This window comes from Berghia stephanieae, chromosome 2 (assembly GCF_034508935.2).
Source record: "Berghia stephanieae isolate SIO BIC M18660-M18661 chromosome 2, UCSD_Bste_1.3, whole genome shotgun sequence".
Classification (NCBI taxonomy): Eukaryota; Metazoa; Mollusca; class Gastropoda; order Nudibranchia; family Aeolidiidae; genus Berghia; species Berghia stephanieae.
In genome coordinates, this window is record NC_088361.1 from 125,456,875 (window position 1) to 125,474,435 (window position 17,561).

At 33.2% G+C, this 17,561-nt stretch overlaps 1 protein-coding gene across 2 annotated transcripts in view; it reads right to left on the bottom strand.

Annotated features, from left to right (window-relative positions):
- Positions 1–3,957: 3,957 nt before the first annotated feature.
- The window catches only part of LOC144966528 (QRFP-like peptide receptor), a 195,435-nt gene continuing 181,831 nt past the window's right edge, over positions 3,958–17,561 (bottom strand). For both annotated transcript variants that reach the window (XM_078903159.1, XM_078903160.1), the window contains 3 exons: positions 10,592–10,782; positions 8,782–8,955; positions 3,958–8,320 (listed from right to left, as the gene is read on the bottom strand). In XM_078903159.1, coding sequence (XP_078759285.1) covers positions 7,853–8,320; positions 8,782–8,955; positions 10,592–10,782 — 833 coding nt within the window. In that variant the 3' untranslated portion in view covers positions 3,958–7,852. The remainder of the gene's footprint in view (positions 8,321–8,781; positions 8,956–10,591; positions 10,783–17,561) is intronic.

Consider the following 17,561-nt stretch of genomic DNA (forward strand, 5'->3'; position numbering starts at 1 on the left):
AAATGTGTGTTAAGCTCAATAATGTTCCATTTTAAGCATGTAATTCATCCCGACGTCATACCATTTTGGCACGATTGGTCACATATCACTTGAGAAAAAATCAAGTCCTGATTTTAACGTTTTATTGGATCCAAGATTATTCTTTTTGTTTTTTAATGTGTCATTTTATACAAGACAACATCTACTTATGTGCCCAAAGCGATTTACTTGGTGTCCCAAGCAAATAAAATTTGACATGTGTCACATAACAATGATTTACCTTAATTTTTTTAAAAGTTTTATTTTAGTAATGCAAACATAAGAACGGAGTTCATCTCACTCCAGCTATATTTCCGTAGACTTAGAAAAAACTTTACTTTCTAATATTAGATTATCATCCCTTTAATAGGCTTCTTTTTTATTTCATTTCAAATTAATGAATACTTTTCTTCCAACCTTGTCACGTAGCCACTTATTATAAAAGCTGATTGATTTAACTCACTCGATCCTAGAGAATTTTGCTACTTTTCAAAATTGGAAAAAAATGTATTAAAAATGAGCATGTACATGGATAGTTTGATTCACCTATCATTAACATGTAAAAACTAAAAACATTAGCTTTGATATTACGCCTCTAATTTGTCTCATAAAAATGCTTTGACAATATTTACTTTTTTAGTTGAAACAATATTGTTACCGGCCTGCTACTTATTTTACACCTGAGTACGGTGAAGGAATGTTCGTAAAGAATGTGTTTGGGTTTTTTTTCTAGTGTTCAATTTGGTGCCGACCACAGTGGAATTCGAACATGAGACCAATAAGAATCAGGATTCCAAGGATGTATTTATGTTTATATTGCTTTAATTTACTGTCTGAAACGTTTTTTTTAGCCCAAATCGTTCCATGATTGATTGATATTTTGTTCGGTCACGAATGTTATATTTATTTTATCACGACATAATACCATAATGCCTTTCGGATATAAGGATAAATAATAACGAAACATGCAGTGTGTGGTGTTAATAAATGTTTTAATTGTCAATAATAAATTGTCATATCATAATAAATCGTGGTAACATAATCTATAATATTATTGTCAATTAACAATAACATTGACGAAGATGCGAACATAGGATCAATTTCATGTATAAAACATTTTCATCTATTACTTTTTTCGTTTCAAGCATAAACACTTCGACGATTATCAACAATCTTTTCCAATTTATGGTAATTTTGAACTTATGCACATTTCTTATTTTTGTTTGACTTAGTAAACACAGCAAACTCCAGCAGTTCATTGTCATTGATTCATGATAAATTCAATATCCTGATATTATTAACATGGTTTCTTTTAATCATTAGTAAATAACCACAGCAATACAAATGTAAGCTTGATAAAGAAGATAGAGGGAAGGTGATAAATTGATGAAAAGAATAAATCCAATAATATAATTAGTAAGGATTTCATGAATGTCACAAGTGTGACTGAACATCTGTCTCTGAAATTAGGACCTCGAAGCTAAAAATTGGATTTTAAGTCTAAATTATAAAAGTTGAGTTACTGCAGGCCATATGGAATCGTATGCCCATGTCTTACAGTACCATTCGACTATTAATATTATTATCATTAATAATAATAATAATAATAATAATAATAATAATAATAATAATAATAATAATAATAATAATAGTAATAATAATGATAATAATAATAATAATAATAATAATAATAATAGTAATAATAGTAATAATAATAATAATAATAATAATAATAATAATAATAATAATAATAATAATAATTATTATTATTATTATTATTATTATTATTATTATTATTATTATTATTATTATTATTATAGCTCACAATCATGACGATGACATGCTCTATGCGCTTGTAGAAAAACTTGAGCTTTTATATTGTGCAATATCAACTTAACGTGCTCAAAGGGGACTAGGGGCTACATGAAACGAGACATGACGCCTGTTAGGTGATATCACAATATTTTTTTTTCCGACAGACAACACTGTTTACTGTCAGGTACTCATTTTACACATGTATTGTGAGAGAATTTGAGTAAAGAGCCTTTGTCAAGGACTCAACTATGCACCGAGCGAGGCTCTTCCGATTCGAAAGCGAGTGTCATACCACCAGACCACATAGCCGCACGAATGGCGTCCTTTCGGTTCTAATACTTAAATATCCGTCACTCAGTTTTGAGCTTGGAGCTTTTATATACGGGCTCAAATCGCTTTACAAAGGGTCCCTAAACCAACGAGACATTACGCGTTAGGAGATATTTCAATTTTTCGACAGAGACAACGCTGTTGACGGCCAGGTACTCATGTTAACCTGAGTACGGTGAGAGAATGTGAGTAAAGAGCCTTTCGAAGGACTCAACTATGCGCCGAGTGAGGCTCGAATTCAGAACCTTCCGATCCAAAAGCGAGTGCTATACCACTAGACCACATAACCGTCACTGCCTAGAGCCAGGTACTCATTTACACCAGGGCCGAATTTTCCACTTATGAGTCATATTTTCCTCACTATCAAATTTTAATGTTTAGTTTTTAAAAACATCTTGCATTTCTTCTTATTCCAAATATTTACCTAACTTTTGTTCGATTGTCTAATTTGTAATCCGTATTATAATATAATGTCTTCGTAACATAACTGATATTCCATAATACCTTGTTCTACTTAACATTTATGTTGGATTTGGATTTTCTCAATTGTATCAAAAATGTTGGTTTACAGGTTCATGCATGAGTCAGAAAGTTGAAAAAAGAATCAGTCTTAATTTCGTAATATAAAATCCCAGCTTAACTTCAAACCCAATTCACTTCATCGGTTTCATAGCCTCCACCATACCAGAAAAGAAACGGTGGGATAAACGTGACCCTTCTCCTCAAAGCATTACGTCTGGATGAAAAAGTTGCTGCAAATTGAATTTATGTGGGTCCCGATAGCTCAGTTTATAGAGCACTCGCTTCGCACGCAGAGGACCGAGATCGATCCCAAGATTTTTTTCTGACCCCCCCCCTACCCAGTCCACCCAGCAGTAAATGGGTAGCTGAGTCTGTTAGATTTGGCGGAAAGTTCTTTGCGATAGACTAGCGCCCTACCCAATGGATAGCAAGCAATTGCTACTGTCCGTTTCACGCGATAGAAACAGGGATAAACTCCGGCTCCATTCGCCCAATGGCTCTGAAGGACTACAAATTGAATTTATAGTCCAACATATAATACTTGAGGTTAATTTCTCTTGGTATTGGTGGAGAAAAAAATTACAGGTATTGTCATTGAACACAAGTACACGGTCGCATTCTAAATTTATTTTATCGGGATCCGATTTATCCCGACAGAACATCGTTTTGAGATGATGGGTCGAGCACGATTTCCTCGAACACGGTTTTCTCGAACACACTGTTTCCTCGAACTCATTAGAATGTCGCGAATTTTTTTCCTTATTAAATAAGGAAAAAAATCGCGACATTCTAATGATTTCTCTTTGTATAGATATGGCTTCCGATTTCCTGGAACAAACTATTTTGCACGTCCCGAGAAGTTCAAGGAAACCGTGCTCGAATGTAGTAATAAATATCACTTATCAAAGTCATGTGAAAGAGGTGATTGCCATGAAATTATTGACGATGCAGAGATAACAAGATAATAATATAAGTATAGTTTACAGAGAGATCACCACATCAGGTAACATTTTGAAGAAGATCAATTTAACCCACGAAACACAACCATAATAAGTCGTGTCAAAATAATTTACAAATGCGTTGCTTTTCCCATTGTTTTGTATAAATATTCAAATATTATGTAAGCCTACATTATATAAAATAAATGGTAATACAGAATTATTCCTGAACATGAAATGGTGCAACATTATCAATATATATATATATATATATATATATATATATATATATATATATATATATATATATATATATATATACATTTTAGCACAGATACGATTTTATTTCCACAGCATTCAATAACAATATTATAATAGATTGAAAGCTTCAATTTAATTTACGAACCAGATGATGTGGACGTTTCAGGTTTACCCGTGTTAACAAAACACGATAAATGAAACTAAAAACGTATGAGAGATGAGATGATGGCGTTGATAAGTCACAAAACATCTATCGAAGCTCTCATTCATTGTATTATTGTTATTTATTTCTTTGAGCTTCAAGCAGCGACAATTGCCATAAACAGCTCTGTAAAATGCAATGAAGTTTAAACATTTTTTTTGAAAATCAACAGTGCGGGCTTGCTACTCGTAACTTCTCTTTACTCATAGGTCTGAGGTTTAATCCCCATTCTAGACAGGGTGATTTTTGTCCTGTATTTGTTTTGTTGCTTGTTTTTTTGTTTGTTTTTTTTTTTTGTTTTTTTTTGGTCTCGCACCGTAGTGTTCCCTATACATCATTACAGATCTTTTTCCCTGAGTAAGAAGTGCCAGCCATGCCCCGAGTTCGATGTCGGTTGTTGCAAACCTAATTCACCTCGAGTTATATGAGATACGATGATGTAGTTTGTTTTGTTCGTGTACTGGTTAGAATTTCAATTCTGTTGTCATCAAAATTTGGTTGTTTAGTTTAAAGGATTGTTTACCAACGAAATTACTATGAGATATAGATAGTTCGAAGATGACGTCACTCAGGCCTTTGTTATTGTTTTTGCCATCCGCGTTTGTGAGTTGTTCTCACTAAACTGCATTAACCAGACTATAAAAGTTCATGGTTACACAGAGTTTTGTGTGTTGATCCGTTAATACTTCCGGATGGCCATGTTGTGAGCTTCTTAGCCAAGCGCATACTATCTATAAGATATGGTGTCCAGAGTGAAAAACTTTTAGAGTAGACATGTGCTTACTTCAAAGCTTATTAACAATTTCCCATGCCCTATATAATATCTTCTATGCCTTATTTCCTTTGCTGTCACGTGATCTGACCGCATTTATAATATAATATAGAGAATACAACTTGATGAAATGACCACTCCTCAATGTTCCATTAGCAATCAAGTTGAACTGCGGTTGTGACTAATATCAAATTCCCCGAGTACTCGTCTCTCTCTCTCTCTCTCTCTCTCTCTCTCTCTCTCTCTCTCTCTCTCTCTCTCTCTCTCTCTCTCTCTCTCTCTCTCTCTCTCTCTCTCTCTCTCCCTCTCTCCCTCTTCTCTTTAATAATCAAATGAAATGTTAGTTCTTCTACATATCTTTGTTACTTTTTAGAGCCTCGCGCAACAACATAATCTACATGTAGCATTTAAAGTATCGCTTATACCTTCGTCAATTATGACTTTTACCGGATATGCTATTTATTCATTTGCATACGCTTTGTTCCACAGAAAGCAAGAATTCATATTCTACTTTATTTATCAAGTTTTGTTGTTTATGATTTTCATTTGAAGGGTGAACTGTAATCATATAATATAACATTATCTAATATTGAATAGTTATTGATATTTTTTGTTTGTTTTTATCTTTGTTGTTTTTCATTTTTTGTTTTTTGTTGTTGTCTTTTTTTTTCTTTTTTTTTTTTTTTTTTGGGGGGGGGGGGGGTTGTCATGGTTTGAAATAATTCATAAAACGATGATGTATTATTTGTTCCAGTGTTTGTCCGCGAATGGTTGAAAACAAGAGCTTTTATATAGAGCAATATCCACTAAAGGTGTTGAAAACATCTGGAAGGGTCCAAAGCAAACAGGAACACTTGCTCTGTAGGACAAGACACATAGCTTTTGAGGACATCTTAAATATTTTAAAACAAAGACAGCGATGGTACCACTCTATACTTGAGTTCGAAGAAAAAGATCCTCTCCAAGGACTACACTTTGTATCGCAGAGAGCGGAGCTCAAAACAAGGAGTTGAACAGGTATGCGGGTGTTATACTGCACGGTCACAAAGTCGCTGAAGGAAATATAATTATCTGAATCTATTATAAGAGATATTGTATTGCACTGCCAATGCCATAGTAATTTCTGAAATTAGACGAAATAAATAAATATTCAGTCAAAATAAAATGATAAATGACAATTAATCGCCTCCCTTCCAATGAAAAATGAAAACATCGCATGATGGTGTGTAGAAATATGTTTAAATGGAAAAAGTGCAGACTGGGGTTGAACGGAGACACAAGAGAAACCACAATTGTAGATATAAAGACTTCAGACCAGTTCCCAACTTGTATTAGGAATAATGTTTGATGGCAGGAGTGATTCAGCGATGAGGTGCTGTTGAAGAGGTCAACTCAGGGGGCTGTTCTAAATGAGATCACAAAAAGTATGTGGAGATCCTTTTAATGGGTTAATCATATCATTGAAAGGCCACAAATAGTCAATTTCAAAATCTTACATGTAAATCATAAGTATAGTATAGAGTATAGTAAGAGATGCCCAAGAAACAGCTTGTCGCATTGAACTAAAGAGAATATTAAAGCAAATTGAAATTGAACCAATATCGGTGTACTTAACAGAACGGCTCGTGCGAGAGTTGGATAGAGCAAACTTGTTGATGATCTTACTCAATAAGGAAATTAAGAATTTAAGGGCTTATCTAAATTAAGTAACTTTTGGAGTTAAGGAAGAGGATGAGCGATTAAAACAATATATTACGGGAAATATTCTTTCAAGCACTTGATCCAGTGTTTACGATGGGAATCAAGAGAATCAAGGGCATGATTGACCATAGATGATTTCTTTTGAGATCGACGGGTTTCTAGGAATGATAAGGCGCCCAGGATTCTGTACGGGTATAGGGATCAATCATTGCATTATAATTTAGTTGTGAGGGAGAATACACTTTTCTGTCTCGGAACCAAGACCTCGTCAAAGGAGTGAGGGTTTGTAGTTCGTTTTTGGTGTCTTGAACTTGTAATGCGGATAGAAACCTTTGTCCAACTGGAGAGAGGGTGGGCGAGGCGTTGTTTATGAAAGTTATATAAGTGTGTCAGCAAGACCCTATATTCCCTGATATGCGAAGACCCAGATTTGAGAGTTTTTGCCAATATGAGGGTCATTTAAATCAATCGATATTTGAGGGACGAGATTTCTGGCCAAATTTTAAATACATGTTTTTCTAGAGTACTTAAACTAACTGGTTAAAATATCATATTCATTCTCCTGAATAAAACAATGAAAACATGGCCCATGTCTCGTATCCTGACCCGATATCGTTTTGAAGTGGTGGATCACATAAAAAGCCTATTGAAGATTTGTAGAGTTTTGTAATGTATAAGCGCCAACAATTCCTAAGCGTCTTGGCAGGTTGTCATTTGAAATAAAACGTAACTTTCAGAATGATGTTTAATTCTCCATCACGGGGAGTGCTTAATAATTTATTTATTTTGTTTCCATGTATAGGTCCTAGCACAGCCTGCATACTCCACGATTTGGTCGAGAAGATTCTCCCAATGTTCAAAACATAGGAGCAAAAATCTACTGTTGCATCCAGCTGTACTCATGTCACTATTTTAATGGGAAGCCAATCTTTATATTCGTTAATTCCAGTCATAACTCGCATAAAATATGCATCTCTTGAATACATTGTGATGCAGATTTTATGAGTTGAGTTACAAACCAAAGAATAGAGCACAAGATATTGTTTGTTGGTTTTTCACATTTTGTGTATTGTCATTTGTCTGGAAAATTAGTCGTAGTATCTACAAACTCATTGACGTCGGGTAAAGTACAATTAGTATTCTTGGATTGTGAGTCTGATGTACTTAAACGACGACGAGAATAAACTAAACCACACCACTCAGACCCCGGTTCTTGGGACAATAAACTGTGTTGTACGATCAAGCAATGCTCTTCGGAGGTTGATGTTGGTTTGTATTCTCTTCAGTATCACATCACACAGCCTCTACCGTTTCTGAATAATCGTTGGCGGACTGCTTGACCACACTGTAATGTGACATAGTCGTCATTCGTGTAGCATGTGAATACGTTCCGTTAGCATGGACGCCAGCGCCGATTCCAAGTTTGGCGAAGAATGGACAGTACATGCGTAAAACGCGCTGGAACGCACGCCTGAACTTTGTTGATACAAGATGGTAGATTATAGGATTGCCAGCACTATTGGCGTAGATGAGCAAACGTGTAAAGTGCATGACATTGACATGTGTTTCCGGGGTCAAGGATCTGTAGTCTGACTCGGAAGCAAATAACAGCCACAAGGTGAACACACGAAACGGTAGTAGGCAGATGAAGAAGAGCACAATGATGCCGATAAGCATGATGACGAGCTGCCTCCGGTTTTGTTGAGCTTGTGCTCTAGCTGTTTCCGTCATTTGTTTGCATTCCATTGGTTTGTTAATGACCTGGAATAGAAATAGAGAAAACAATTTTGTGTATTCGAGTTTTGAAAACAAACAGCTGAAAAATTCCAGAATAGGAATATTTTTGTCGGATTAATGCAAATAACTTTCGTCCTTCAGCTGTCTTTGTTTATCTTAAATTGTCATACTTTTAATGTAGTGATGAAATAAATTTAATGTTATCTATTTATGAAGAGCTTTTATGTTTTGTTCTTTTTTAAAGCTGATTCACTAAATTTTGTTCTGAACTTAGAAAGTATGTCCATTACAGCTACGGGATTGTAATAATTTTGGGTTATCTCACTTGTAAAATTAAGTTCACTTAAGTTTTGACCGACGTGTACATATTTGCAGGCCTGATAAACCAAATTGTTATGGGCTCATCGTTGTACTGGAAATACCCCCCCCCCCCTCCAAATGCGTTAGGCTATCAGATCTGCAGATACGTCGACCTATCACAGTACCTTCATGATAATCATACTGTATAGAAATGTCAGCAAGCCAAGGGGGATGGCAAACACGAGGACGAATCTTCCAACAATGTAAGACTTGTGCCAAATTTTGTAGATGTATGTCTCACAAACCTCCACCATTTTGCCGTCTAGTCGGTGATACAGATGATTCGTCTTGGCCATCATCTGTCGACAAGTCGTTGAAAGAGGAACAAAAAATTTGTTATGTTGATATTGGATAATAATATATTATTAATTTAACCTGATGTCTTTAAATGCCAAATTGTATTTAAGTATATTTAAAAGTATCAAGACATTGATTATTTTTAATGACTAGTAGATAACCAACAATATTTGCAAAGAATTATATGCTTTTGCGAACAGGCATTCATCTTTTTAATTATTATACTACTGTTTTGTGAGGATCAACATAGATCGAGACGAATCTTTGTAGCCATTAACGATAAAATCGGTCCGGTAATAAAGTCTGCAAGTGCGCGCAAATGAATCAAGTTCCAATTAAGGACCGGTCATTACGCCATAGCAAATATTCAAAATAATCTTTTGAGTAAACGGGCAATAGAATTACCCTCAATTTAAACAAAAAGTTTGCAAGTTACACGTATATCAGTCTGTAATTTTTTAATTTAATTTTAGATTTGCTAGTTATTCTGTGCACATTGGCAAAAATAAATGACATGGACTGTACGGAACAACCATGTCTATTAGAAAGAACAGATTCAACATTCTCATTGCAATTCACACCGCTTCATTTAATCCGCCACATACTTTATGGAAGCTAATTTAAAAAATTAAAAATTAAAATTGGGCTTTATATAGCGCAATATCCACTAAATGTGCTCAAAGCGCTTTAAAAGGGGTCCCTGGTCAACAGCAAAATTTAACATGTAGGACAGGACATGCCGCCTGTTAGGCGATATTACTATTTTTCGGACAAAGACAACGCTGTTAACGGCCAGGTACTCAATTTACACCTGAGTACGGTGAGATAATGTGAGTAAAGAGCCTTTTCCAAGGACCATGCGGCGAGCGCGAGGCTCGAACACAGGACCTTCCGATCCGAAAGCGAATGTCATACCACAAGACCACATAGCCGCACAATTACAATATTTACATATTACCCATTGCATTTTTATACTGACATTTTTACCGTATCGATCAATGCCTTAAACCAGCGTAGCATGGTTATCAATTTTCACCAGGGTCGAGTGATGAAATGAGTGCAATATACTTTATTTACATAAGAATAGAGTGTCCAGGTCAGAATTGTGCAATCGAGGTAAGTTTGGTTTTTGTAATCGAGACAGTTTATTAATAAATCATGTTTATACTCCTCTCTCTCTCTCTCTCTCTCTCTCTCTCTCTCTCTCTCTCTCTCTCTCCCTCCCTCTTCTTCTTCTTCTTCATCTTCTTCTTCTTCCTCCTCCTCCTTCTCCTCTTACGACGACGCTAAAATGTAGACAATGATGACGATGATGATGATGATACTGATGATGATGATAATGAGGATGATGCTGTTACTACTGCTGATAATGATGATGTTGTAGCTGATGCTGACGATGATGATGATGATGATGATGATGGCGATGGTAGTGATGGTGATAATTAAATAGATAATTCAAGCGATATCAGACTTATGACGATAAACTAACCAAAACAACCTTGATTGAAGTGTTACCTAACATTTATTACAGCATCCACGTGAGTGGGGAAAAAAATATCCACTGGCATTTCAATGGTTCTCATGAAAGTGATAATGACACTCTTTGTCTATTGGAATCACCGGTATTAATTTACTCACCAGAAAAGGACAAGTGGCTACAGCACCCAAGACCCATATGCCCAGCATACAAATCATAGCTCTTGACTTAGATCCGGAGGAATAGGTTTTAAGTGGGTAGTACACAGCCCAGAACCTCTCCAGGCTGACGCAGATGATGATTAGAATAGAGACCAGGGTCACCAAATTCTCTAAAAAGGGCACCAGTTTGCCTGAAAATAAAGAAAATAAGAATGACTATTATTACATTCAAAATGAATGCCTTTGTGTTATGCTACACTTAAATTGGCGTGTTTACTCTCTAACGGCTAATTGGTATTTCTTTCAAAATTATATTTCTCTCATTTGACCCATCCGACCCTGCAATCTGGTATAATGTGTGTGAGTGCGTGTGTGTGTGTGTGTGTGGGGGGGGGGTCCCGACGATGAAAAGTAAGATTAAAGACAAAATGGTTGAAATATGAAAATTATAAATGTTTGGCACTTGGAAACGTTTAGATACAATCTATTATATTATTGTCATAATTTGGATAATAAATTTAATTCGAATCACTTTAATGGCACTGGCATGATACAGCTGGTCATATATTTCCCTATAGATAAACTTAATTTATACAACAAGAGAAGCAACACAAATTGACGGGCATTTCTTTTAACTTGTTAATAGTAATAGTGGTGGTAGTAGTAGTAGTAGTAGTAGTAGTAGTAGTAGTAGTAGTAGTAGTAGTAGTAGTAGTAGTAGTAGTAGTAGTAGTAGTAGTAATAGTAGTAGTAGTAGTAGCAGTGGTAGTAGTAGTAGTAGTAGTAGTAGTAGTAGTAGTAGTAGTAGTAGTAGTAGTAATAGTAGTATTGGAAGTAGTATCAATATTATTGTCCTTATCATCATTGGCATTATCATTATGATTATGACAAGGTTTGATGTAAGATCATAGTATAATGCAAACCCGCATGTAGAGGGTCAATATGAATCAACAAAATTGTATCAACGAATAGACTTTTATTATCATAAAAGACAGATAAAATTAGTAAGGAGACAATCAACCACAAGTATAATCATGACGAGATTTAGTGAAAATAATATTTTAAATGCTAGACAACGGATTATTCTTTGGCTAGCATTCCTATGATGTATAGATCATTAAATTCTATAAATACTTGAATGAAAGCAGAAGACATAAAATTATATCGTATCAGAAATGTACATTGTTCTCAATACTTGATTGCTTGCTTTGGTATGATGAGTCAAACTTCGACATTTTTACTCCACGCGAAATGACCAAGGCTATAACCACCTCGAAGATTCGGGTTGAGTTTTCTTCAGGGAGATTTGAAGAAACGTAGCCACCATTACTCACTTTACTAGCCTTCTCTAATCAGAATTTGGGTAGGTACTTTTAGTTTTTTTCTCTCAAAATTGATGATTGAAAAAAAAAATAACTAACTTACCCTAAAGATAAATAAAGGGAATTTTATTTTTACTCGTCAGAAATTAGAAAAATAAAACTTAAATCAAAATAAAAATCAGATAATCTTACACTAAATCTCTGTTTGAGTTCAACTTTTAACTGGGCAATCTAAGTGGGGGTTAATTTTTTTAGATGAAACCCAAATGAAATGTATTTATTGTTTACCCCATGTTATTTTTAATCAAAAACAATTTTTTATTCAATTTAACGTCATTGGAAATATTGTGGAGATCGTAAAAATTATTGAAATATCATATTGAGTGGAGTTGTGTCATATTCCACCACCATATTAAATCGAGTAGATACACAACATTTCTCATTTCAGAAAATAGGGTCACCAAATATTCGGAAACAGCACAACTCTAGAAGAAAGAATTATTGGGGGGGGGGGGTCTCGAACATCAAAATTAGTGTTTGGCGTCTGGTTATTGAGTCTTCGGGTCGTTACTTTGACTACATAATGACAATATGGTGTTGTAGGAACTCTTCTAGCCGGATGAACCCTTTCGGCTTTAACACTAGAAAAGAACTGTGAGACAGAAATATTGATTGAACAAGACACAGAAATAGGGGGTTCCATCTCTTTTTAGCGACCGTTTTTCTTAAAGGTTACAAGGTGAGCCAAATATTAGGACCTATTTTGTGTTCCCTAAAAGTTGGTTTTAGACCATTCTTCCATTGTTCTCACATTATACTACGAGGAAGCAGCCTAGACAAGTCTTTTGATTCTATAATAATAATAATAATAATAATAATAATAATAATAATAAATAATAATAATAATAATAATATAATAATAATAATAATAATAATAATAATAATAATAATAATAATAATAATATAATAATAATAATAATAATAATAATAATAATAATAATAATAATAATAATAATAATAATAATAATAATAATAATAATAATAATAATATAATAATAAGAAGAAGAAGAAGAAGAAGAAGAAGAAGAAGAAGAAGAAGAGAAAGAAGAAGAAGAAGAATAGTAATAATCACAAGAACATCATCAACAACAACAACAATAAAAATAATAATAATAATAATAATAATAATAATAATAATAATAATAATAATAATAATAATAATAATAATAATAATAATAATAATAATAATAATAATAATGAATAGCACTTATTATGGCGCATTACCCCGCCTACACAGGGAACAAGCGCTCAAATTTAATGAATCTGAGAAAGCAAATTACGACACAGTGGCAAAGAAAAATACTTTATAAATATCTTGCGATAAAATGTTTGTCTGACAGAAAGACAGTATGCAAACTATTTTTTGTTGTTGTTTTTGTTGTTGTTATTCATAAAGATGAAAATTGATTTTGTTTGATCCTTCTGCGTTTGCCTTTTTTAAAATTTGTTTTGTGTGTGTGTGTGTGTGTGCGTGTGTGTGTGTGTGTGTGTTTCTATTTGTTAATTTGTTAGTTCTATAAATTTTAAGCCGTTATTCTTTTCTTTTCTAACTACTTTATTCAAGAAAATGTTATTTCGTAACTGAGGCAGTACAAGAATATATATATATATATATATATATATATATATATATATATATATATATATATACATACACATATATATATATGTATATATGTATATATATATATATATATATATATATATATATAAATGAGAGCAGACTACGATTTGTTAATTATTATGTAAAACAAGACAACTAGGAATACAATATTTCAAACAGTTCAAAGAATCTTGACTGACCGAACTAATAATCCACTGTCTACTGATACGTCGTATCTTCGTTTATAGAAATTCAAGACAGAATTAGACATAAGCCGACAGAACATCAATGGCCTGTCTTGTGAAAAAGGAATATAATACATAGTTTTTGTGAAGACAAACGAAACAAAAGATTTCTTTCTCTTATACTTTTGTCACAGATATATCAATGAATTCTGCCGAATCATCTATTTAATCATTTTTTTCTCTCGTCTCGTTAGAGAAAAAAAGGTTTATGTAATATGGTTGGGAAATTGGCTTGCTCACTATGTTAAGTTTGATAATGAGAGCAACGTTTTTTCCCTTCTATAGCCTATCTTAATTGTAATATTAGCCCAAACAAAAGATCGTAACCTCGGTTATTATCTGAATCTATTTCTACGGTTAAAGCTCTGGGATTTATAGACAGAAAAAGATTTAGGTCACTTGGTTGAATAGCGTTGATCTTTAATAAATTGGATTCAATAGTCTAATGTCAACGGCGGTCATCGTTCTTCTAAACAAAGAAAATCGGTACTTTTTATTCTTTATGCTGGCTAGAACATTTCATATCTCTTGTGATCAGAATGTGTAAAAGTCAAAAATTGATCAGATTTATAATGGGTTGGGTTTTTTTCCTCTGGATACGCTTTTATGCTCGTCGGAGAAATATTTCATAAGGGCGTCCGCCATTGTTCTGATAGTTTAGAGCCAGTTACTAAGTTATAATGCGTCATTACGAGGGAAGTGACGTTATGACTATTGAAGAGTATTACCATGTTTAGTATATGCGTTGATATGATTTTATTTATTTGGGCTGTTGACAAATTTACACTATTGCACAGAAATTAAGAACGAGCATAAAATGAGGTAGAGTAAGAAGAGGAGAGATATTAGATAGATAGATAGTTAGATAGATAGTTAGATATATATATATATAGATAGATAGATAGATAGATAGATAGATAGATAGATAGATAGATAGATAGATAGATAGATGGTTAGGTAGGGAGAGAGAGAGAGAGAGAGAGAGAGAGAGAGAGAGAGAGGGACAGAGAGAGACAGAGAGAGAGACAGAGAGAGAAAGAGGGAGAGAGAGAGAGAGAGAGAGAGAGAGAGAGAGGGGGGGGGGGGGTGGAGAAGGAAAAGAAAGGGAGGAAGTGAAGGAGAAGGAGAACAAGAACTCACTGTGAAAGAGGAACCAGGAAAATACGGGTCGAAGAGGAAATGAAATAGATAAAGGAGCAAAGTACTGCATTAATAATATTATGAAAATGTATTCTCTTTTTGCGGTCATTTGTCTTTATCACAAAAACGGTGCTAATTATATGGCTTTCTAACCTACATATGTATCCACAAAAGAGGAAACCGTGCGATGATGTAATTGTTTCAATACATAACATGTCATTTCTCTTAACCAGTTAACTGATTATTCTGGAAAGCCTCTTATTTAGAATTTTGCCGAGATAACTCGTTCTTCATATATCGATCGATTTAAATGACCATCATCTTGGCAAAGCTTCTCAAATCCAGGACCTAGTTTTATCATTATAACAATAATATTAATAATAATAATAATAATAATAATAATAATAATAATAATAATAATAATAATAATAATAATAATAATAATAATGATAATATTAATAATAATAATATAATAATAATAATAATAATAATAATAATAATAATAATAATTATTATTATTATTATTATTATTATTATTATTATTATTATTATTATTTTATTATTATCATTATTATTATTATTATTATTATTATTATTATTATCATCATCATCATCATTATTATTATTATTATTATTATTATTATTATTATTATTATTATTATTATTATTATTATTATTATTTATTATTATTATTATTATTATTATTTATTATTATTATTATTATTATTATTATTATTATTATTATTATTATTATTATTAGTGGAGAACCCGCAATATTCTCGCAGAAATAAAGGCTGTTACGAACGGCAGTCATCTTCTATAATTCTACTTTGACCTTATTGCAGAAATTAACAGAGGATATAAATAATAATTAAATGTATAATTTTTTAAATGATAAGATAGATTTTTCTAATGATAAAAAGATTTTAAAGAAAGACAAAATAAAAACAAACAAAAAAACTTACAAACAAACGAAGTAAACAAATACTGATAATAATGATAAAGTATTATAAAATATGATAATAATGAAAATAACAATGTGGTTTTGTTTTTTTTTTTTTTTTTTTTTTTTTTTTTTTTTTTTTTTTTTTTTCTTCAATACAACAAATAACAAAATTGTCCACACCGGAATTCGAACCTAGAATCTTAAAAGCTAGAGTCTGACAGCTTAATCACTCCAACACTTAGCCACCTAGTTAATTACGATATTTAATCATGTCTTTCTAAAAGATTATTTTATCTTTAATGCTCCTTCTATTTTGTAGTCTTAGATCTCGTTCAGACGTCATCAGCGCTTGATTTATAATGTTATTTTTTTTTATTAACAAAGGTTTACGGATAATAATAATATCATAACATAACTTTTGTGACCCTATTTGAGATGGACTACACACTCCGTGTTCTAACTACACGAAGACTACAAACAGCATCGATCATGAATGATGTGGGCTGCACAATTTTGCTCTACAAATCTGTGGTACATGGTGATTAACGAAAAAGAATTTGGACAGGCTAGACGGCCTTCACAGAATATAATTCCGTCGTCATAGGTGCGATATGGCCAGACAAGATTAAAAACAAAGATCGTTGCAGAGTACGCCATATCAGTGATATAATAAAACACAAAAGATGGAAACTTCTTGTCCACATTCTCCGAAGAGACCATACTACCATACCGGCCCAGACTGCAATGAAGGAATACTTCAATGCCGGGAAGAAATACAGCGGACGAACACCAACGTCTCCAACAGCATCAAAATGCCGACCTGCAGATATAACATTGTCTGGTCCAATCAACACCAGGATAATTTATATCTTTACATCTAAAAACAAGTATTGCAGCAAAACTAAATATGAACCATGATCTACTGGGTCTAAAAACGTTGGCATAAGACATGGACATGTGGAAAAATATTACAAAAGGGATCCAACAGGCAGAGGACATGCTAACAACCGCAAAATTCACGACAAGCGTCCTTGAGACTGCGTGGCCAACGTCGTCGTCATCATCATCATCATCATCATCATCATCATCATCATCAGCTGGTGCATCCCGACTTAATAGCCATTTGATACGGTGGGTCATACATTAAGTTTCAATGGTGTAAATTCATTGGAATCTCTGAATTGTATCATACTTACATCAGATATTTCTAGCGTCGATTCCTTTTCCTGCCGCATTATACAGACAGTAAGATATGCCTGCTACCCTTTATATATAACGTCATTAATACCAAATTCAAATATAATGGGTCTATCTACCCAATCATCACTGTATGCACTTTGGGACAAGACAAGAAATTCTTCGAATTTGTTACATTTAAAAAATAAAATAAAGTCTAAAATTCAAATTCACGATATAGATAGATTTCAAATTATCCATTACAAAAGCTTGGTCGTTTTTTTTACATAAAATCGTGACCCGCTCTCAGTTTGAATTAGAAATCAAATATTTAAAAATCTGTTAATCGAATCACTCGTAAAACGAGTGTAAATAAAATACAAGACAAGCCATATGGGAAGTTGAATCTGATATTTCCTATTGATTAAATGCCGTCTGTTTGGGGTCGCAGAAAATATGTTCCCAACCATTTCGACAA